Raw genomic sequence first — 24,152 nt, forward strand, 5'->3', positions numbered from 1 at the left:
TGTGCTTAGTGGTGGGATCCCGTTGGAGGTGGCGGAAGTTACAGAGAATAATATGTTGGACCCGGAGGCTGGTGGGGTGGTAGGTGAGGACTAGGGGAACCCTATTCCTAGTGGGGTGGTGGGAGGATGGAGTGAGAGCAGATGTACGTGAAATGGGGGAGATGCGTTTAAGAGCAGAGTTGATAGAGGAGGAAGGGAAGCCCTTTTCTTTAAAAAAGGAAGACATCTCCCTCGTCCTAGAATGAAAAGCCTCATCCTGAGAGCAGATGCGGCGGACACGGAGGAATTGCGAGAAGGGGATGGCGTTTTTGCAAGAGACAGGGTGAGAAGAGGAATAGTCCAGATAGCTGTGAGAGTCAGTAGGCTTATAGTAGATGCAAGAGACAGGGTGAGAAGATTATTAAAATTATTGGTTAGCTTACCTTCATATTTCATCTTTCCTTTCTTTATATTTTTTGTTGGTTTCTGTTGGCTTTTAAAAGCTTCCCATTCAAAACTTCCCACTATCTTTTACTATATTTACTATATGCCCTCTCTTTTACTTTTATGCTTTCTTTGATTTCCCTCGTCAGCAACAGTTGCCTTGTCCTCCCTTCTTCATCTTAGGGATTTATCTATCCTGCACTTTCCGAACTGCCCACAGAAATTCCTGCTAGTGTCCCCTTCCAATCAACTTTGGCCAGTTCCTCTCTCATGCCTCTGCAATTCCCTCTACATTTCTATCATACTGATACGTCTAACTTTATCATTTCCCTCTCAAACTGTAGGATGAATTCTATCATATTATGATCACTGCCTCCCAAGGGTTCCTTTACATTAAGCTCCCTAATCTTGTGCTGCATCGGTTCCAAAGTAACAATTATTTCATTCTCCTTACGTTTCTGTACAGGAAATGACATTAAACGATCTTGATTCTTGAAACATCTGACGTGTCGTAATATGTGCTGAGAGTACATAAACTGTCAAAAGAACTCCTTATGCATTTTAGTTTTTAAGTACTGAAATACATTAAGGATGCAATATGACGTATCCAATATGTATAGGAATAATAAATAACACAATGCAAGTTTATTAATAAATTTATAAAAAGCACTATAATTGGACTGTTTAAGTTCAAGTCAATTAGAGAATCCACATAGGCACCAAGATGACAAGAGACTGCAGCTGGAGTCAGAGCCATTCTTTCCATTGCGTGGATAATTTAGAAGGGTTTAGATGTGCTTTTGTGCATTTTCTAGCAAGCATCTCCACAGTATCAGTAGCTGGCATTTAATATCCCTGAACCCTATCCCTCGAATCCATTTCAACCTTTTGATCTATTTTCTGGTCCAGGAACCATAGGACATGGGTAAACATCAACAATGGTAAATAAAATCCTTCGGAATATTCTTTATTCTTAAAACCATCAATTTTTAAATTGACAAGGAAAATCTGCAGATGCTGGAAATCCAAGCAACACACACAAAATTCTAGAGGAACTCAGGAGGCCAGGCAGCATCTATGGAAAAAAGTATAGTTGACGTTTCCAGCCAAAACCCTTCAGCAGGACTGGAGAAAAAAAGACGAGGAGTCAGAGTTAGAAGGTGGGGGGAGGGGAGGAAGAAACACAAGGCGATAGGCGAACCCGGCAGGGATGAAGGGCTGTGAAGTTGATTGGCCAGATATAGGACTGGAGAAGGGGGAATCTGAAAGGAGGGGGCAGAGGGCAATGGAAGAAAGAAAAGGAGGAGGAGCCCCAGAGGGAGGTGATGGGCAAGTAGTAAGGAGATAAAGTGAGAGAGGGAAAAGGGAATGGGGAATGGTGAAGTGGGGGGGCGGGGGCCGTGGTGGCATTACCAGAAGTTTGAAATATTGATGTCAATCCCATCAGGTTGGAGGCTACCCAAATGGAATACAAGGTGTTGCTCCTCCAGCCTGAGTGTGGCCTCATTGCGACAACAGAGGAGGCCATGGACTGATATGTTGGAATGGGAATAGAAAGTGGAATTAAAATGGGTGGCCACTGGAAGATCCCCCTTTTCCTGGCGAATGGAGTGTAGGAGCTCGGCGAAGCAGTCTCCCAATCTACGTCCAGTCTCATCAATATACAGGAGGCCATAACAGGAGCACCAGATACAGTAGATGACCCCAACAGACTCACAGGTGAAGTGTTGCCTCACCTGAAAGCACTGTTTGGGGCCCTGAATGATAGTAAGGAAGGAAGTGTAGGGCCAGGTATAGTACTTGCTCTGCTTGTAAGGAAAAGTACCAGGAGGGAGATCAGTGGAAAAGGATAAATGGACAAGGGACTGAATTGATTTTAGGGAAGCACTACTATATAAAATAACTTATTTCTTTGCAATCAATGATCCAGGCTAACGTACTAAAAGGCACCAATGTATCTGTTTTGTATGATAGAAATTGAAAGGCAGCAGCCAAAGGATGCAAGTATGAAAGTCAAGGAATACTTATAAGAACTGTCTCTCTCAATGGACTCAATTAGGAAGACTGAGTCCATATTAAAGTAAATGACACAATAATTGTAGGGACATATTCCATTGACATTGATAAAACTCAGAAGATCCTTTCTAATAAAGGGTCTTCGACCTGAAATATTAATTACATCTATCTTCCCACAGACCTAACCTGACCTGCCAAGTATTTCCAACAACTGCAGATTTTTGACTTTCAAAAATCAGCCATTTTTCACAATCACCCAATTCAAAGCTACCACACTGATCTTTCATCCCAGTTTGTACTTTCCTTCCAATAAACCTCTTGTACCAAATAACCAAAAATGTGGGTGAATAAATTTACATGGTGAGCAGTTTCCGCCATTATATTACTCAGCTGCAATAATGAGAAATTTTTCAGTGCACAATGAAATAAAGTCTCAAATTCATCACTCAAAATCATCAAACTCAAATCCCTCAAATCTTACAAGTGCTGGCCTTTGAAAGAGGAAGCTTATAATAGTTAATTCTCCAATAGGAATACTTGTATGGTTCTAGTGTAGTATTGAAGCAATACACATCAATTCTCTTTAAATTAAATAAATCATGTTGCAGATAGATACAACACAAAATAGGATACATATAACAGACAATCTGCTGTTGGAACTCAGTGGGTCAAGTAGCATCTGTGGGAGGAAAGCATTGTTGATTTTTTTTGGGTCAAACCCTGCATCAGGGTCTAATTACAATTGTCTGCGAGTTCCTCCAGCAGATTGTTAGCAGGCCTGGATTTCAACTTATGTAGTCTCTTTTGTCTCCATTGGGCTATAGGTAGAACAGGTACTGAATTAAAAATATTTGCTCATGCTGTAAGTGATATCAGCCATTTAAATTACACATAAAACAAAAAAAAACTTAACCACCATAAAATCCCAATAAAGTTCACAGTAACTAGCTGACTTTATTGCATCTGTTTTATCTAATTCCATCCGTTACATATATTTCACTCTCTGCAGTTCCTGTTCAATCTATATCACTATCCCAATGATCATCCTGCAGATATAAACAGTGTATACAGCCCATTATACACTGTCCAGCCTGGATATCATCCCATGTAAATGTAGCATGGCATCAAGTCTCTTTTAAGATATTGTTCCTATTTTGGGTAAAGATGTCCCTCTGCACCTCATGGCACTTAGCACAAGGCAGTGAAAACTTTCTGCCCTCTGTACAGTCTCAACATCACATTTTTCAATATGGCAGTTTCAGTAGAACCCATTATCTCATCTGCAAACTCCCTATTAACATAGCCTTTCATTACTTGTGCTCATAATTCTGAGAAGATTAAAGATCATGATATGGATTAACCTACTGAACAGCACAGTTCCACTGTCTGTCTCACACAAAACTGCAACTGATGAGGAAAACTTTGTAGGAGTTGATATCTTTCCAGAGGCAGCCTGAATTCCTTTCAATATAAACACGCCATAATTTTCTTTTAAATTATAATGTAGAAGCACATTGCTATAAACCACAAGCAGAGTTAATACTCCTATCTTTAATGACAGAATACATACCTAGCATAAGTACAATTCTACAAGCTCACACACAACTTTCATAAAATGACACTTTGGTTTCGTATTTTTAAGCTAGAAAATTACAATTAAGAGTCCTGCAGTTGATACATTGAAATTTTCCGCCAACATATTTTTAAGTGCAATCTTAACACTGCTACTAGTTTGCTACCAACCTTCCTTCAGATGTGAGATCTATATCTACTCTGTATATACTAAAAAAAAAAGTATTTCAAACAGATTTTTCAGCATTTGTTATCCTTTCCTCTGAATAAAGTACACTTTGAACATGTACAGTGTTAACATGATACAAATATTAGGTTCTTATCCAACTTTGATTTGCTTTTATATAGCTCATGCACCCATGAACAAAAGTTGCACAAGTTCTCTAATAGTGGCAGAATCACTCTCCATTATAATAAAATACATTCCAATCATTCAACACAGTAATCTTACTTGAAAATCTGAACAGAATGCTGGTACAATAACAACATCAAAAGTCACAGATTCTTACGATGCGACGACTAAGACAACCTTGGATGTGTTTAAAAACCTATCAATATAAACAGCAAGGAAATGTTAACATGAAGCCACAGCAGCTACTGACATTTATTGGAAAGGCACTGCCACTGGTCCATATAGCAGCGCCCCAGGCAATGAAGACGTGACTTAGGAAAATTTGCCTTTACACAAATTCTCCCACAATTTGTTCCAAGCATATAACCTCCCTGCAGTAACCAAACAGATACAGTGGGCTTACACACACAAAATGCTGGAGGCAGCAGTGGGCTTCCTCCAGGTGCTCTGGTTTTCTCTCTCAGTCCAAAGACGTGCTGGTTGGTAGATTAATTGGTCATTGGAAAGTGTACTGTGATTAGGCCAAGATGAAATCAGGGGATTTCTGGGTGGCATGGATCTAAGGCTGGAAGGGCTTATTCTGCGCTGTATCTCAATAAAAAATAAATTATCCTTAGGAATGCAGCTGCCACTACATAGTAGGATCACATTTAAGAGATTTGCTTTGGAAACTGACAAGGCAAGCCTCTTCTATTGACAACTGCAAAATACCTTATCAGACAATGTAACATTCTTTAATACCTTAAAGCCATAAAAACTACCCTTTGCACATGGGACATTCTAATTCAGTGCGGTTGCAACTACACTGGGGAACGCAATAAATAAATATCCATGTTAATTGATTCATTGAAATTGTTTCAGGCTAACTGAAAAATAGTTGTTTTATGTACAGTTCTGAGGATTGGAAGCCTTACGCAACCCAAGATACAAAATGCCTTCAAATAGAAATAAAAGCAACTTCTCCCTAAGTTGCTTTTACCATATCATATCACAGCACTGAAGGTTCTTAAAGTAATCTGGACTGTGCAATGAATGGTCAGCTGATCAAGTCAGTTCTGGGAAGATGGAAATTAGCTCTATCAAAAGCTTACATTACCTGCAAATTACTAACTCTGCCTATTATTAGTGCTATCCTGGATCAAAGACAAATTAATGGGACACATATTATTTGCATTCTCAAACACACAGTTCTATACATCAATTTCTGCTATATTCCCATTAAAATTAACAAGTAACATCAGATAGAATCAAAGTGTTGCCTATGACAAGACTGAAGCATGGCTTGAAACTTGAAAATTATTTATTAACCTTACTTCAGGCTATAAAGTGATGCACAGTAATAGGTAATTTGCTTTGCAGAAAAGATTTATTTATCCAAAGAAACAACAATAAATTTCATTTATTTTCAATCCCACTTGGATCCCTCTCCTTAGCTTTTGGAAATGACACATCAAAGGAAGTCCAGAATAGAGGACATGAAATAATACACAAGGGAAGATATAAAAATGTCCCAGAAATACCAGAGAACCAAAGACCCAGTCCAGATTGAAAATGAATAAATGCAAGGCATCTGATGATCCATATCACAGAATTTTGAAAGCAGTGGTTATACGAATTCTCTGATTATCATCACTGAAATCCTAGATTCTGGAATGTTTCTTGCAATTGAGGGATAGGAAATATTACTCCACTACTCAAAGGACAGAAAGAGAAAACTGCCAACTGTTGCCTAGTTAAAATAATTAAGTAAAAGCAGGTACGGCAAGAAATTTGGCAAGTAAATAGCATGCTGCCTTTATCATAAGAGTACCTGAGTACAAGAATTGCAGAGGACTCACAACAATATACAAGATTTGGAGTATCATGTACAATTTTGGTCTCTTTTACTTAAAAAAGGGTATATTTGTTATATATATGAAGTGCAGTAAAGATTTACTAGAATGGTTTCTGGGATGGTGGTCCCACTATATTACAACAGATTGAGAAAGCTAGGCCTCCAATCTTTACAGCTCAGAGATGGCCTCACTGAGATAAACAAAGTTATTAGAAGGGTCAACAAAGTAGACGCAAGAGGATGTTTTCCCTAGCTAAGGAGATTAGAATGAGGCTTCCCCGTCTTAAAATAAGGAGTTAGCTATTTGACACCAGAAGTTTCCTGGCCATGGGAAACACCTACTCCACTTCTACCCTGTCAAACCCAGAGGAATTTTAAACTTTTTAATGACATTGCTTCTTATTTGCCTGAAGAGAGTATAGGTGCAGCCCGCCAAACAGCTCCTCACAATAAACCTGCTATTCCAGAAGTCAATCTACTGAAGCCTTTAAATTTAGATTTGGAGATTTACATCACATTTACAGGCCCTGCTGGCTCAACAAGCCGTCACTGCCCAATTACACCCATGTGACAATTAACCTGCTAACCCATATATCTCTTGAATGGGAGAGAACCTGGTGGTCACAGGGAGAAGATACAAAATCCTTACAGTCTGCGGCAGGAATTGAACCCAGGTTGCCAGCGCTGTAATAGTATTACTATAACTGCTACACTGCAGTGCCACCCCAGGCTTCACTATACTAACTTTATTACAATTACGCCCCTCCTGTGTTAACAAGGCCAGCCCCTATACACAATATTCCAGAGATTATTTTACTAGGGTTCTACAAAAATGAAGCAAAATGGCTTTTTTTTCATTGCTCAGATCACATTGCAATGACATGCAGTATTGCCTTGTTAATTGCTTGTTGTTAATTGCTGAATATTAGCTTTTAGTGACAGCTCAGTTCCCCTGAACATTAAAACCTTTCAATATCTCACTATCTAAATAAAAATATGCTCATCTATCTTCTTTCCCCTACCGAAGCAATGACCTATAATTTTCACGTTACATTCCTTCTGCACTTCCTGTCTACATTCCCTGAAGCCTCACTGCATCCTCTTCACTGCCCACAATTTTGTATCATCTTAAACCTGAATATATTACCTTTGATTTCCCCCATTGAAATCATTTTGGTATCTATGAACAGTTCTTCCAGAAACCCACCAAATGTAACCGTCCAATTTAAAAGTGGTTTCTTTATTCCTCTCATGTTCTGTCAATTTTTGAATCCTCAAGCAACAGCAATATATAACTGTTATTCTCAGAATCTAATATTATTTAATATCGTACACAGCATCTTATTGAAAATCCAAATAGACCACATCAAATGATTTGCCATTATTTACCTGAAAGTCACACCTTCAAAAATTTAACACATTTGTCAAAGCTAATATCCTTTTCATGAATCAAATTTGAGTCTGTCCAATTTTACTTTTATTTTCTCAGGCTTGCGACAAGGGTAGAACCAAACATGGGTTTGACACCTAGCTTATTGGCTAGTGGTTCATGCGCACGAATAAGGGTCCAGTGCAACATCCTGTGTGTAACTGCAGCATTTACTTTATTTTGCATTCAAATTTGTATGGGTAGAATAATGACAAAGATGAGGAATTAATCACCAACACTGCCTCTCAAAGTCCAACCCTATGTCTCTGTCTTGAGAGGTGGAAATGGGTAAGGCTGGCCAACAGGGCTCTAGTGAAGCTATATAGGCCAATCCCCTGTACAGTGGACACGATGGATTACAGAAACTCCAACCCTACCATCGACTTTTGATACAGGGGGTCATCAAGGGAGCTAAGGGCCCAAGAAGACGTTGTCACCAACACGTTCAATGCCAGAACCCAGCAAAAGTCACAACTTCAAGAGAGAAGTGAAGAAAAAGATGGGTAAACAATGAAGCAGGAAAAAAATGCATGAACATGATGCTCAATAGTATTCAAACAACTGAGTTCCAAACCTCTATGATAACATGTCTGGTGTTTCTATAACACTATTGAAAACAGAAAATCAGTCCCCTGTAGCACACAGCCATTATCACTGAAATATGTGCAATTATTTCACTCACCAATTTTCTGGTTGAAGATCTTCTCAAAAGTCAATTCATCTCTTTCCTCCAAGTATTTTTGCATAACACTGCGTATACTGAAAATTAAAAATAAAGAAGTAAAGATCTCACAATTTTTAAATTAAAGAGCAGCAAGTTTACTCTCAGTAACATGCATTTTACATAGACTGACATAATTTGATTTTAAATAGCATCTTATTCAAAATTTAAAAGTGAGGAGGGAAATGCTGGAATAAACTAATACAGTAGATTTTTTCTGAAAAAATAAATGTTTTGCAATTTTTATTTTTGTGTTTTTTTTTGCCTACCCATCCACAAACTCTACCAACGGCTCTTAACTCAGTCTGATAAAGGTGATCCATTTTTAATCACTTGCTGGTATGCAACAGCTCCTCCCCTCTCCTTTGGAGTATTCATACACCCACTTCCTCATTAGGCCACTAAACCCATAATGAGATATATTCTGAGCTTATTCTACTCTAAAGTACAAATGGCCATCTGCAACCATCCCTTCATCACACAACTGTCCTTAACCAATGCAATTGGATGGCTTTACCTTTCCCTGCATGTAATAGTAGCCCTGCTGGAAACCATGGAAATTTACATCTGGATATAGATCTAATCTTATCCTCTGGATAATCATATCATTCTTCATCAGACACATTTCAAGGGTGTGGCCCAAATTATTAAACAAATCTAGTCAATAAATGCATTTTCACTACTTCCAAACATTTGATTTAACCAACTGCAACCAAATGTTCCATTAAGTGGACAATAATAGAACATGGCACTGAATGATATTAAAAAAATGCTCAAGGATTAAAGTGTTTCAGTCGTGAATTTTGTAAAGAAATACTACTTATTTGAAGAAGTTAATCGTCTCCCAATGGACCTCTTTTAGCTGTGATGCTAACTACAAGCTCTCGGGGACACCTTAATTACATTAATGAGTTATTAAAACTCAAAAGCTTTAAGTTCCTTGGGGTCAATATCACAAATGACCTGACTTGGTCCAACCAAGCAGAGCTCACTGCCAAGAAGGCCCACCAGCGCCTTTACTTCCTGAGAAAACTAAAGAAATTTGGCCTGTCCCCTAACACCCTCACTAATTTTTATAGATGCACCGTAGAAAGCATTCTTCCAGGGTGCATCACAACCTGGTATGGAAGTTGTCCGTCCAAGACCAAAAGAAGCTGCAGAAGATCGTGAACACTGCGCAGCACATCACACAAACCAATCTTCCGTCCGTGGACTCACTTTACACCACACACTGTCGGAGCAGTGCTGCCAGGATAATCAAGGACACGACCCACCCAGCCAACACACTTTTCGTCCCTCTTCCCTCCGGGAGAAGGTTCAGGAGCCTGAAGACTCGTACGGCCAGATTTGGGAACAGCTTCTTTCCAACTGTGATAAGACTGCTGAACGGATCCTGACCCGGATCTGGGCCGTACCCTCCAAATATCCGGACCTGCCTCTCGGATTTTTTGCACTACCTTACTTCTCATTTTCCTATTTTCTATTTATGATTTATAATTTAAATTTTTAATCTTTACTAATTTTAACTATTTTTAATATCTATAATATTTAATATTTGTAATCCAGGGAGTGTGAAGCACAGAATCAAATATCGCTGTGATGATTGTACATTCTAGTACCAATTGTTTGGCGACAATAAAGTATAAAGTATTTGTCTCATGCATGCATCACCTAAAACTGCCACCACCACTAACAGATCTCTAACTACCTGGACTTGAGAATGAAGCTGCCTGTATTTTGGGCTTTCTTCCAATGGTAAAAACAGGTACTAATGCAACCAAATGATCTTGCCAATAACTTTCTCTGCAATTTCCTTCGCCCCATCTTCATCCATTGCTTCTGCTCGGCCTGACTGTGATATGTGTCGTCCCCTCACTTCACGGTCTTTCAGTCATCAATGCTGTGTTCATTAGAAATTCCTATCTTAATCCCTCTGCTTTTATCTTCTCTAACCAATTAGAAGCTTTTCCAAAATTCACTGTTTCAACTTGAGTCACCTCGCCCTATTTTGGTATCATCTCTCACTACAATTTCATATCTTGACATTCTCATAAAAGACAATTTCTACCTAAATGTAACAGTATAAATCAAGTCTCTACTTGTTTTGCATCAACAAATTCTCTTCACTCTATCCTGCAAAAGACAAATGATTGCAGAAGTTAATCCCAAGATTTTCTCAGAATAGCTCAGTTCCCTTTGCTTACGTAATAAGGGCAAGAAGCTTCAAAGACCCAACAGCTTAGTCGGTTTGCAAACTGAAAGGTGTGGCTTGCATCATGCCAGTTAGTTGATCTTGTCCCTCTAAGAAAAAGGGAGGCAGCAATTTGCTTCCCCCAGCAATGATCAAACTCATTATCTAGCATGTTTGTATGGGCCAAAGTACACTATTCTGAACTAGGCCTGTGGATATTGATCTGCGTTCCATTCTTTGCAGTACCACGGTAATGCAGAGTTCAAGATGAGTAAGTTACTAACCCTAATGACATGCACCAGGGAATATTGAAAGGGGCCAACAATTTTTCATTCTTTGTATATGCAAATAGTGCATTGAGCTGCAGAACAGCTAATGCACATTTCTGATTTTAAAAGAAGTTGGAAGATAAAGTTAGGAACTGCAGGGAAATTAGTTTAATGCTGTGAGTGGACAAAATCTCAAAATCCATAGTAGGTGATAAACTTAACATACAACTTGAAATACAATATTTATTCAAAGACAGCAACCATGGACAAGTTAAAAGGGCATTTCAAAAACTGAAGCAAATTTTTACAAAACAATTAATTAAATTGGATGCAGCAAAGGTAAATGATCCAGAGGGTGCATTTCAAAAGCTGGAATTTAAAAATACTAATTTTAAAACAGATCGAGAAACATTGCCACACTTTTAATGGCATTGGTTAAATTGAAGCAAGTTTGTAAATGCATTTCTATTTCCATTTTTCGTACTTTACATTGATAAAAATGAAACCAACATTTCTATTCTGGTGGGGCTTTCCCATATTAGAACCTCAAGCTTTAGGGTACAGAACAAGACATATTCCAGCCATTGACATCAGCTACAAGAAAGTACAGATAGTTTCTGAAAAGGAATGAAAGGAAAATGCTCTAGTACATTAACTTTTGTATCTCCAAACTCCTGGTACATGGGGATTCATGTTTAAACAAGAGTCTATTAGTGCCAATGCATGCACAATTAATTCTCCAAAGAAAACCGCTGCAATATTTAACAATGATAGGCTTCACCTTACGTTCAGTTAGCTCTAGAGGCATTAAAAATTACCTGCACAAGACCAATCCAAAGCAGAATATTTACACCCAACAACCAGGCTTTTCATAAACTAATTATTTGAAACATTTGGTGATTGTGACTAAAATCATCAATATGCCATCAAGGTGCAACAAATTAGAGAAGCAAAAGAAAAACGGATTCTCTGAAAAAATTTTGTTCACCTGCTTAAAAGAACAGAATTGTACTTGTAAATACAATGAAGATAACAGTGTAACACATTTAAAGTGAGGAAGACTTTCATGTACATGGCATCTTTCTTGTCCGTTTCAAGAGCTTTACAGTATTCTCATATTTTCTTCTGAAGTACGAGGATGATATTTGCTCATCAAATCTATGCCTCCTCTCAGGGTAACCCCATTAATTCCTTGTAACTTAAACACTCTCACATATCTATCAACTCCCCACACCCACCTATCTGAGGCCTTTGTTGGTTAGGGTCAACCATACATATTACATTCTTGCTGTCTACACATGCAAGCCAGGGCAGTACAATATGGAAAGCAAGCTGTTACCCATTTAACAAGCTCCCCCTCTGTACGCATCTGACGAACCCAAAGCAATGGAAGACAGCATTACAGTTTGGCACCAACAGCGTCGCAACAGCTGCTAGTCAGCGTTAAACTCAATGTAAGACTGCCTGAGGGACTCCAGCTCCAGACTCTCCACCTCCCCCAACCTCTGGGTTTACTCCTTAAGCATTCCCAATAAGCAGGTATAGCTTAAGGCAGCAAGTGGAGGTTTGGGATCAAAGTTTTTCTTTTCCTAGATGAGCTGCCAACCATGGCTGACAAGCCCCATCTGCCCAAAGTGACTGGTTTTAAGGTACCAGTAACCCGCCTTTGCTTGTCAGTAGAAATTGTTTTGACGGACTTAGTAGCTAAGCCAAGGAGGTGGATTCGATTGTCAGAGGCTGCCCACCTATACCAATAGTAATTCATGATAACAAATCAACTTACTAGCTAGCTAACCTTCAGGATGTAGGAGGAGGAGGAGCATCTAGGGAAAACCTACAAAGTCAAAGGGGGAATGTGCAACCTCACCACAATCTAACACCAGAGGTCAGGAATTAGCCCTGATTGCTGGAGCTATGACACAATAGGATCTGCTGAACTGCAGTGCCACTATCCCTTGCAGACAGTTAAGTATACAGTATTTCAAAGTGCAATCACTATTGCAATTGTAGGAAACATGGAAGCCAATTAGTGTACAGAAACCTTCCAAAATCAGTAGTATGATAATAACCGGATAGAAGTGTTGAACAATTGGGCAACTTTTTCTGCAACACCAAAATGCTCACTTTTCTGGATGCTTCCCCACTGTCACCTTCTGCAATTGTTGTTTGCTCTCCACATTACTAACAATAGAGTATTAGTAAGGAATGCTTTGCTTAGTAGGATGGGTACGAGTTGTAACCACACTCACCCTAAAACCATCACCAGGCACAGCCACTTTTCCCCTCCCTAACAGAGACACAGAGGTCTATTTTGTGTTAACCAAACAATATCAACACACACCAACACTGAAACTAACACTTTTCTTGGCTTGCATGACTTTACTTGCCAGATAAACTCATATGAACCATTGAAGAATGCAATAAATTCTTCTCAATTAAGAGCATCAATCTAAAGTATTTAGAATCACCGTTCAACAACTGGGGAACAGACTCCGGCATTGGGAAGAAGTGGGAAAGTAATTTTAAGCTCACAAATAATATTTAAGTGCAGGAATTAAGTACCATTAATTCCCAACTATATTCTGGAAAAAATGTAACATTTTAAAATATGGCTTTCATAAATGTCCTGTACACAGGTAATATATATATTAACTTTAAATTTAGCACTAAAACATCTTCTGCCTCATGTACACAAGTGCTAACATAATTAATTCTCATGCACATCTGGGGCACAATAGAGAAGATAGCCAAGAACAGACAGAGATGGAGGACCTTCATTGCTGCCAGCGGCGTGACAGGCAATAAACAAATAAGAAACAGTAAATTTGAATGTAAAATAAAGGTAATATTAGCCTGGGTAAGATAAAGAAAATTGTACAGGTATAGGGAATTTTACTCCATGAGGTGATTCTAAAGTTATGTATGCTCCAACCAAACAAAGAACAATCCTGCATCTAAAACTCCTTGTTCAATAAGATGAGGAAAGCTCAAATCAGGTACAGAATAAAGTTTCTGTATGCCATCCTTCAATACTCCCAGTTCCAACCATATCAAAAAATGCTCAAATCAAATTCCACACATCTGTCATTCTTTTGATCTTTCCAAAACTCCTTTAATACTGGAAGTGCTCTGCTTTAGTAATCATGAAAACTGAATGCAATAGTCTGTGCTCAGCTATTTGCTGGCAGCTACGCGGATCCCTATCAAGTAGCAATTCTTCTTTTAGCTTTAAACTGTTTACAACCATGAATGGAACAGTAACTACAACATTTTCCAGTAGATGACAATAGGTATCAATTGGAAGTTAAGTATCTTCACTAATCTTTTCAATCCCTTGTCTCTGGCACAATCATTAATTCAAACACCCCAAATTTGGCCCACACATTCCATAAGCTAGATACCAATCTGGGATTTCTAGTCTTCGTACTTGCTACTACATTTTATCACTCGATCAAACAGTTAGGTTGTTTTTAAGTAGAGTCAATCAAATGCCAAAGAATAAAATGTTCCAAACTATCACAGCAAGGGCAGAATAATACATTCAGACGCATATTTCATTAGTGAAAGAGCTCTTCGTAATTCACAGGCGCTGCAGGAGTGAGTTAAGGGCCTTTCAGCTTGTGAATGAATGCACATCTGTAATTTACAGACATTCAAGAAATATTATAAACAGAGGTCCATTCCAAAAAACTACATTTGTCTAATTCCTATTTTTCCCCCTTAAATAATTGAGGTTTCTCCATAAATTACAAGGGAAAGGGTATTAATTGCTGATAAAACCATTCAGATGCAGGCTCCAAATATGGAATATTTTAATCACCAATACTTACTTATAACATTCTAACATCCTCATAGTTACTTCGTCACACAACTAAAATGAATTTTTTTTTGCCAATTCAGTTTAGAAACTAATTTCAGCAGCTACCTGGTCTCTGAAAATTCTTCTAACTGGTTAGTTTCTTGCAAATCTATCAATTCACAATTGCAAGGATTGGTCAACTGAAGTGAGACTTTGACATGTGGGTCTCTTTGGGGAAAAAATTGCATAACTTTAAATACTTTAAGCTCTGCACTAGGCACTACATGTAACATATCCAAGACCATTTTATGGTTTAACTATGTATTTTGATCACACACTCAATCATGTAGTGTACGCATACCATACTTATAACAATGCAGTGTTGTTCTTGAAAAGTATTAAAAAATAATACAGCAAATTCGACAGATTTCATATCGGTGTACCAGCTCTTTCTCAAACATTTAATCTTAAAAGGTCTGATCGAGTTACAGTTCTTCAAGACATAGAATTTGTAACGCTCAGCAAACAAAAACATTCACACACAGACATCAGGTAATTTCTAAAAGCTATTGATTTCATTTAAATTTCCAGTAGTTATTGTTCACATTTCAGAAATAGAGTATCCACAAACTCTCTCATAACTCAACACTGCATGTTCTGCTCCATGGTTATGTTTGTTCAGATCAGACAGGAAGGAAACACAAACCCACACAATCGCGTTACTGAAGCTTGAATGGCCTATTCTCAAACACTAAAATTTAATGTATCTTTTCCTCTAAAATTTAACTTTGATGCACAACCTAAACCAAATGTTGCGTTCACTTTTACATAATACAACATTTATACTTGGTCCTACTTTACGTAAGCATTTCTCAAACAAATATTTCACATAATTCAAGACACTGCAGGAAGGCCTAACAGGGTTATTTTAATCAAAAATAATGAATTTACCACTTTTCCCCAGCGCATTTGCAAAACGGTTCTTTTTTATTTAAATGGATTTGAATCAAACATTTTCAAATATAATTCTTACTGGGATCTTTAAATGCAGAACAATGACAGAAAACTGATCAGCTGGTTCCAAAGGGGGAAAAAAAACAATTTCAACCTACACTATTTAGTGTTTGCACTATCCGCAATGAAAAAAATATTTCGATTTTAAAAGATATCCATGACCCAGCTCGGACAATACTGAAACGCCGCAAATGCGTTATCCCTTTAAATTAATTTCAATAAGATAATTTAAAGAAATAAACAATAAATAAAATAATATTTGTGATTCATTCAAATTGGGACATTAACGACAACGATGCAGAAAATGACTCGAATCCCACTGTCGCTTCGGTTCTGTTGGATTTATACAGAGGCTGGGCTCGTATGATCTTTTAAGCTTGTTTTCAACGATTTAGGTTTGAAACTGCTTTATAATAAACTGTTTTTGAGAAATCGTTCAATAAATGACAGCTGCTGCTGCTGTTCTGTTTTGATGGTGCAACGCCTGTCAGGACAAACGGGCTGTATTTTTTGAAATTCGGATATGGAGATATTTCCCATTGAATGTTCGTTATTTTTTCCCCAATGCTTACCTGGGCTCTGGAAGTACAATTTTCTTGCTGGCTCTGGCAGCTGGAGTCGATTTGCTTTTCTCCATCGCCATTAAATAGCTCACATCAGCCAGCACTGCCTCCAAATCCGCCATCTTGCCGGGAGAGACAGAAGCAAAGAGGAGCCTCTCAAAGAAGGGTACGAGCCGAGGGACACGGGCACCCACAAACACCCAGAGGACTGCCACAAGGCAGGGAGGAGGAACGCCGAAACCTCCCCGGGGCCGAATACAAGCAACCCTGCTTCAGACAGCGAGGGAAAACCAGACGCTTATTCAGGGAGCTAACAGCCAGAAACTCTGTCCAACTCTATCATCTGGGAACCAGCCAGGCTTCAGCCCTCATTCCTGGAACAGGAAACCTCCAGAATGATTCTAAAGATTCTTAGGTCTTCTCTTCTGCAACAGTTTTTTTTTTTATTTTGTCTCTTTTTCCTTGGTGCACACTGATGCTCTCTGTTGTACAGTGGCCATGAGCAGAGACTGAAAGCTTTTCACTTCCTCTTGGTGTCAAGGAAGGATCTCTCTGAAAACCTGGAACTGGAGTCCTGTTTTTCGTCAGAAGCTCGCTGGATCGGGGTTACTGGATGACAGAGGCTTCACCTGCACCGGTATAAGAATTTAACAGCGTTATTTTAGAAAAGTAGACAATGAGAGAATAACACACACCAAAAAAAAAAAAACTCGTTTTACTTGTTTTGCCGCCGAAGCTGGAGGAGCTTGGTGAAGTGCGTGTCTGATTTAAGATGGCACAACGCGATCAGTGTCGGAAAGAGCAATGTTATCGAGGTCTTGTCAGATTCTCATGGCATTTAGTGAGATAAGGACAGTTATACGTATTGGCAAGAGTTCCTTATGCAATTCGTATATCAACAACGGCGATTTTTACTTTGCTGGGGTAGGTCGGAGAAATTTAATGTGAAGTACCTTCTAGTTTTTAATCATGTCAATTTTAGAATAAACGCAAGAAGTTAGATTTTGTTATACATTTTGGTGATTAATCTTCAGTGGTAGGGTAGGCCACTTGGCAGTTTTTACTTACCATGAAATCTAACTCCACTGCAGACAGCAGGATTAAAAGTTCACAAATTAAAAATTGATCCATCTAGCTGGTCTAGACCAACCTGCGGATACAAAAATCTAAACCTGAAGTTTTGATCCCTTTTCCCTGAGACTTTTTACTGAGGTATAATTCCTCAGTAATGGAGGCTGTTACCATTCTGGCTTAGAGAAAGTACTTCAAAATCGACCAAAGTCAACCCATAATCTAAACTGATGGGCTACAATACACCATTATGCTGATAAACCTATCCCTCTAACACCCAACCACTCAAAAGGAATTATGATGTGTTTGATTTAACTTTAATGCCTTTAGCGACACCTGCTTTGAGAGATTAATTTTTGAAAGAATAATCCTTTACTAATTAAAATTTATTTTTACTTGTATGGTGGTGTTACTTGTCCTACACCATGGGTCTACTTTGGTAAGCTTGTTCAAAAATCAGCGAAGTTCCTTTGAATTCAATGTTGGTTGTAATCAAAATACAGTTTGGCCATGTAGAATACTCTTAAGAAACTACAAGCTAGCACAAGGATGGTGTGGGATAGTGAAAACCTACTCCTGTTAAGCCCACCATAACTTTGCATGATTATAACTAACTTAGGTCTTATCTTTTAAAATTTCTACAAAACATACATTTATTGCAAAAATTGGTATAATGGAAAATGTGCTATATGCCTTACACATTTTTTATTCCCTCAACTGTAATGCTGATTCTTACAATTTATTCAGAGCGACAAAAGAAACTGCAGGTTGCTAGAAATCTGGACACACAAGGGACCTGGAGGAATTCCCTAGGTCAGGCAGCATCCATGGAGGGTAACTAGACTGTCAACATTTTGGCCTGGGATCTTTCACCAGGATTAGTTCCATTCCTATGTTGGAACGGTCCCAACCCAAAACATTGAGTATCCATTTCCCTCCGTAGATGTTGCCTGAATTGCTGAGTTCCTTTAGCTCCTTTGTGTGTTGCTGTTGGTATGTATCGCATGGATTTGATATTTTTTTCATCTTAAAATACTGTGCCTCACTTTCTTCCACTTCCCACATTCACATCTTCTGAAAGGACAGATTCTTCCAAGGTTGTATTTGCAGACAGTGGTCATTCATATAGTCATGCTTCTTTGCATTGTGCAATTTATCCATGACTGTTAGACTCCAAACCCAATCTTGGGCCTTGCTTTGACCTCATATAGCATCCAAGACCATGTTTTGGGGATTATATGTAAAGGTTTTTAGTCACAGGTGAAGAGCTTGGCTCCTTGTCTCTACTGTAATTCTTCAGCATGGAGTTCAACTTAATGGCATTGAGACCCCATTGGTTAAAGTCAAAATTGAAATCTGTGCAACAATGAATAATCATAGCCCCTTGCACCTGATATAATAATCCAACTTTCTCCTTCTTTAATATTTCTATTATTTGGCTCTTTGAGTCTCTCCTCTCAGTTTGAAAGGATATAGTGGAGGTAGAATGTTTGTGGACCCTGCAGAATTTTCTCTATTTCTGCATAAATATGACCTAAAATGTGATCATATCCTCATGCAGGTCCTAAAACTAGATAAAGAGAACCCAATTAAATAAATAACACAATGGATATTATACTTGTTCATTTATTTATTGAGAGAAATGATCCAATATACATGTATTTGTTGGAAAAAGTATGTGAACCTCTGGGGTAATGCCTTCTACAAAAGCTATTTGGAGTCAGGTGCTCCAATCAATGAGATGACATTGCATGTGTGGGTTTCAGAGGTGCCTACCCTACAAAAAAGGACACTCAAAGTCAGGTTACTTGCAGAGCCTGCTCTTCTCAAGAAACATCTGTTTATTTGCACCACGCCTCCATCAAAACAACTTCCAGAGGACCTTAAAAGAAAAATTGTAGAGATGCATCAAGCTGGAAAAGGCTACAAAAGCATTTCCAAAGACCTAAGTGCTCATTAGTCCACAGTAAGAGAAATTGTTTACAAATAGAAGAAACTCAGTACTGTTGCTACTCTCCCTAGGAGTGGGCAACCTGCAAAAATCACACCAACGGTACAATGTGCAATGCTAAAGGAGGTGATAAAGAACCCAAGGGTAATAGCAAAAGACCTGCAGAACTCTGGAACTTGCTAAAGTCTCTGTTTATGTGTCCACAATAAGAAAAACACTGAACAAGAATCATGTTCATGGAAGGACACCATGGAGGAAACCACTGCTCTCCAAAAAAAAAAATTGCTGCACATCGCAAGTTTGCAAAAGACCACCTGGATGTTCTACAACGTTTCTGGGACAATGTTCTGTGGACAGATGAGACAAAAGTTGAACTTTTTGGCAAAAATGCACAATTGCTATGTTTGGAGGAAAGAGGGCACTGCACACCAACACCAAAACTCATCCTAACTGTGAAGCATGGTGGAAGGAGCATCATGGTTTGGGGCTGCTTTGCTTCCTCAGGGCCCGGATAGCTTGCAATCATTGAGGGAACAACGAGTTCAAAATTGTATCAGAACAGCTTACAAGAGAATTTCAATGTAGCAGCCCGTCACCTGAAGCTTAATAGAAGTTGGATAATGCAACAAGACTATGACCCAAAAGACAAGAGTAAATCAACAACAGAATGGTTTCAAAAGAAGAAAATTTGTGTCTTGGAATAGCTGAGTCAAACTCCTGACCTTAATCCTATAGAAATGTTTTGGAAGGACCGGAAGCAAGCAGTTCATGTAAAGAAGCCCACTAACATCCCAGAGTTAAAGCAGTTTTTTAAGGAGGAATGGTCTAAAATTCTTCCGAGCCAACATGTAGGACTGATCAACGGTTTCTGGAAATGTTTGGTTGAAATTATAACTGTTTAAGGGGGGTCACACCAGTTACTGAAAGCAAAGGTTCACATAAATATACATGTAATATTGTATCATTTTTCTCAATAAATAAACAAGTATAATGTTTTTGTGTTATTTATTTAATTGGGTTCTCTTTATCCGGTTTTAGGACTTGCATGAAGATCTGATCACATTTTAGGTCATATTTATGCAGAAGTAGAGAAAATTCTACAGGGCTCACAAACCTTTTAGCGCCACTCTAAATGATGGTGTTCCTTGGTGGTCAATGTCAGAAATTGTATTTTGCTCAAAATACAAATACAATTTAGTCTTGATTACAGCACAATCTAAAAATGTGTAATTAGCACAGAAATATAGGAGTATAATTAATTATAAGGGTTCTGTCACTGAATTCAGGATTAGCTAATTGGATAGATGGATTTCAGATTAAATATAATATGGAAAAATGAGGATTGATACAATTTATTGCCTGTTATACAGCTGGTGTTTAGGGCAGCAATGAAGGTCCTCCATCTCTGTCTTTCTTTGGCTATTCAGATATAGATGTAGATTGCTGTTTCTGTAACAATTTTGTTTTACCGATCAGGGTTGTTAGCCCTGAGCTGAAATCCCGAACCTGGAGGACCAGTGGACCACTCTTAGTCTGGCCTCTAGCCTTTGACCTTTTTGGCATAGGTGACCCTATCTAGAGCCAAAGCATAAAGCCCTAATCTCAGCCAACACAACCCTGCAAACCATGGCACAGTTGTGGTCCTCTTGGAGGAGGATTGATAACAAGTTCAAGTAACTTGTCATTCAACGATACATGAATAACCATGAATACAGCCAAACGAAACAGCATTTCTCCAGGGCCAAGGTGCAAAACACACTACCAACTGACATACACAACACGCATAAGATAGCTTGAGGAAGAATAAGAGGAAATGCACATTTAAATGGGAAAATTTTAAGACATGTAAAGGGGAGAAATGTAGTCATCCATATTCTTAGAAGTCGGAGGAAAAATTGATGAAGTTCCTAAGGTAAAAATTATATAGAACCATGAGTTTTATAAATAGAAGCATGAAATGGAAAGCTTGCGAGGCATTTCTCCATTAACACAAAATGCTTTGGTCACAGTTAAAATACTATGTCTACTTTTGGGCAAATTACTTCAGGAAAAAAATTATGAAAGCCATAAAAATACCGTGTGCACAACTCTTCAGCATGTCAGGAATGTGAGATTTTTAGTATCAGGGTTGGTTAAACAAACTGGGACTTGTTCTTTCTGTTCAACCAACACACACAAAATGCAGGAGGAACTCAGCAGGCCAGGCAGCATTTTGGAAAAGAATAGTCTCGCTGGAGGGCTTCGGCACAAAACATCGACTCTTTACTGTTTTCCATAGACGCTGCCTGATCTGCTGAGTTCCTCCAGCATTTTGTGTGTGTTGCTTGGATTTCCAGCATCTGCAGATTTTCTCTTGTTCTTTCTGTTACTTACTTCAAATGATTCAGTAAGATTGGTCAAGCATGATTTTCGATTCTGAAAGTTAAAAGCGGTCATGTCTTTATTCAGCATTTTTATTTCATCAGGGCGTTCTGAAGTACCTTATGATCAATGAAGAGCAATTGAAATGAAGACACCATTTTAATGTAAGAAGAAACATGGCAACAACCTTCTGCACAGCATGCTCCCACAGACAGCGAAGTGATAATGAGCAGATAATTGGAGACAAAAAGAGCTACATGTCCTGGAATCTGAAGTGAGAATTGAACTGCTGGTGGACTTTGCCAGTCAAGCAGCATCCATGGAGGCGGAGGATAGCTGACTTGTTGGATCAAGGCCCTGTATCAGGATTGAGTGTATTAAGAGAAAGCTAGTATAAATAGGTGAAGAGAACGGATGAGGCCAGAGCTGGCAGGCGATAGATGAAGCCAGGTGGAGAAGCGGATGATGGGCATATGGAGCTAGGTAGGGGTGCGGATAATTGTTTTTGACTAATTCTGGTGATGGATGAATAACTATTGAACCAGCAGCACAGGACAGAATTTGATACCCTTTTCCCAAATATCTCTTCTACATCCATTTAAGGGAACCTTGAGAGCTTTGATTTAGCAACTTATCTGAATTAATTTACATTCATTTGAACCTTTTTAAGAGTCACAGGCTGTTATGCTTTGCTGGTGTTTTGTGAAAGAAAATGATTGTGCCAGTTAGGTGTAACCATCACATGTACTTTCAGGAGTTGACATTTTAGGATGTGATGCTCTAAAACTTTGAGGCATTTTGAAAACGTAATAGAATGCTGAGCCACAGTAACTATTCCTGAGATACTGCTTAAAATATAATATTGCTTTGTGACAACTGTGGTATTGTTCATCAAAGTATAGAATTTTTTATTATTTTATTTAAATAAAGCTCTATCTGTTCAGAAATACAGGAAATATGTGCAGTCATACTATTTTTTAAAAATTTTAATGTTTTAATTTATTGAGATACAGTACAGTGCAGAATAGGCCCTTCCGGCCCTTCAAGCCACACCGCCCAACAACCCCCAATTTAATCCTAGCCTAATCACGGGACAATTTACAATGACCAATTAACCTACCAACCGGTATGTATTTGCACTGTGGGAGGAAACCAGAGAACCGGGAGGAAACCCACACAGTCATGGGGAGAACGTACAAATTCCTTACAGATGGCGGCAAGAATATTGCTGACAAAACTCTCATTTTATTATAAATATAAAGCGATATAAAAAGTTGTATGTGTTGGATCAAGAAGTCATCGGAATGAAAGAACTCAAAAAGTAGTTTGCAAGACGCAGCCTGAGAAATAGCAATATGTTTTTCATTGTTTTAAAATAACAGTATTTATCTTATAATGTGCTTCTGTATAAATAAATGTTCTTTATCTCTGGAACAGCAAGTAAATTTTTTACAAAATATATAAGCTGCTGAAATAATGCTACCACTCATTATCTGGATATGATAATGTTATTTTTTTATACAGTATTTAATTTTTATATAATGACCTATAAAATTCCATTAGATCTTTTTAACTGCTTTGATTAATAAAGGATTTGAATTTTAAAGGATTTGTTAAATCCTTTAGTTTATAATTTTTTGGCAATGATTGTTCTGAATATAATAGTATAGTGGCAAACAGTTACATTGCATATATAGCATAACACACGCAAAATGCAAGAGGAACACAGCAGGTCAACATTATCTATTGGAGAGGAATAAACAGTCAATGCTTCAGGCTGAGACCCTTCATCAGGAGCAAAACGTCAACTGCTTATTTCTCTGTATAGATGCCGCCTGACCTGCTGAGTTCCCCCAGCATTTTGTGTGTATTGGTCTGGATTTCCATTATCATTTGTGTTTATTACATTACATATACAGTATAAATTAAAGGATGATTATTATAACCCTCTAATTCTATCCTTCTTCCTCTATAGTCTCCTTTTTTCCATTTAACTTGGCATTTTGAAATATTTGGTAACTGATGTACAGACTTTGATTGAAATTTTTGAAATCCAGTTTAATTTTTAATCGTTTGGAAAAAGATAGATGTTCAAAAACTTGATAAGAAGAAAAGCATGTCTCTATATTTGAATTGAGGAATATAAATATGTTTTAGATTTGCATTCTCTACTTAAGCAAAGGAATTCTGCAATTGCTTTTTTTTTTTGGAAAAATGATCCAGAATCAGAAATTTGTTAACTTTATGGCAGCAGTACAATGCAATACTTGATAAATATAAAAAAAAACTGAATTGTGGTAAGTGTGTGTGTATATATTTATATGTATATTAAATAGTTAAAATAAGTAGTGCAAAAACAGAAATAAAAAAAGTAGTGAGGTAGTATTCATGGGTTCAATATCCATTTTGAAATCGGCTGGCAGAGGGGAAGAAGCTGCTCCTGAATTGTTCAGTGTGTGCTCTCAGGCTTCTGTACCTCCTTCCTGATGGTAACAGTGAGACAAGAGCACATCCTCGGTGCTGGGCATCCTTAATGATGGGCGTCACCTTTCTGAGGCACTGCTTCTTGAAGATGTTTTGGATACT

The 24,152-nt window shown here is 38.2% G+C and overlaps 1 protein-coding gene across 1 annotated transcript in view; it reads right to left on the minus strand.

Moving 5' to 3' along the window:
• grk3 (G protein-coupled receptor kinase 3) overlaps positions 1-16,964 on the minus strand; it is a 280,800-nt gene extending 263,836 nt beyond the window's left edge. Inside the window, exons 1-3 of the mRNA XM_072247961.1 lie at positions 16,903-16,964; positions 16,193-16,812; positions 8,309-8,385 (exon numbers count right to left, since the gene is read on the minus strand). Of these exons, the coding sequence (XP_072104062.1) occupies positions 8,309-8,385; positions 16,193-16,305 (190 nt within the window). The 5' untranslated portion in view covers positions 16,306-16,812; positions 16,903-16,964. The remainder of the gene's footprint in view (positions 1-8,308; positions 8,386-16,192; positions 16,813-16,902) is intronic.
• Positions 16,965-24,152: the final 7,188 nt, after the last annotated feature.

The sequence above is a fragment of the Mobula birostris genome, chromosome 31 (assembly GCF_030028105.1).
Source record: "Mobula birostris isolate sMobBir1 chromosome 31, sMobBir1.hap1, whole genome shotgun sequence".
NCBI lineage: Eukaryota > Metazoa > Chordata > Chondrichthyes > Myliobatiformes > Myliobatidae > Mobula > Mobula birostris.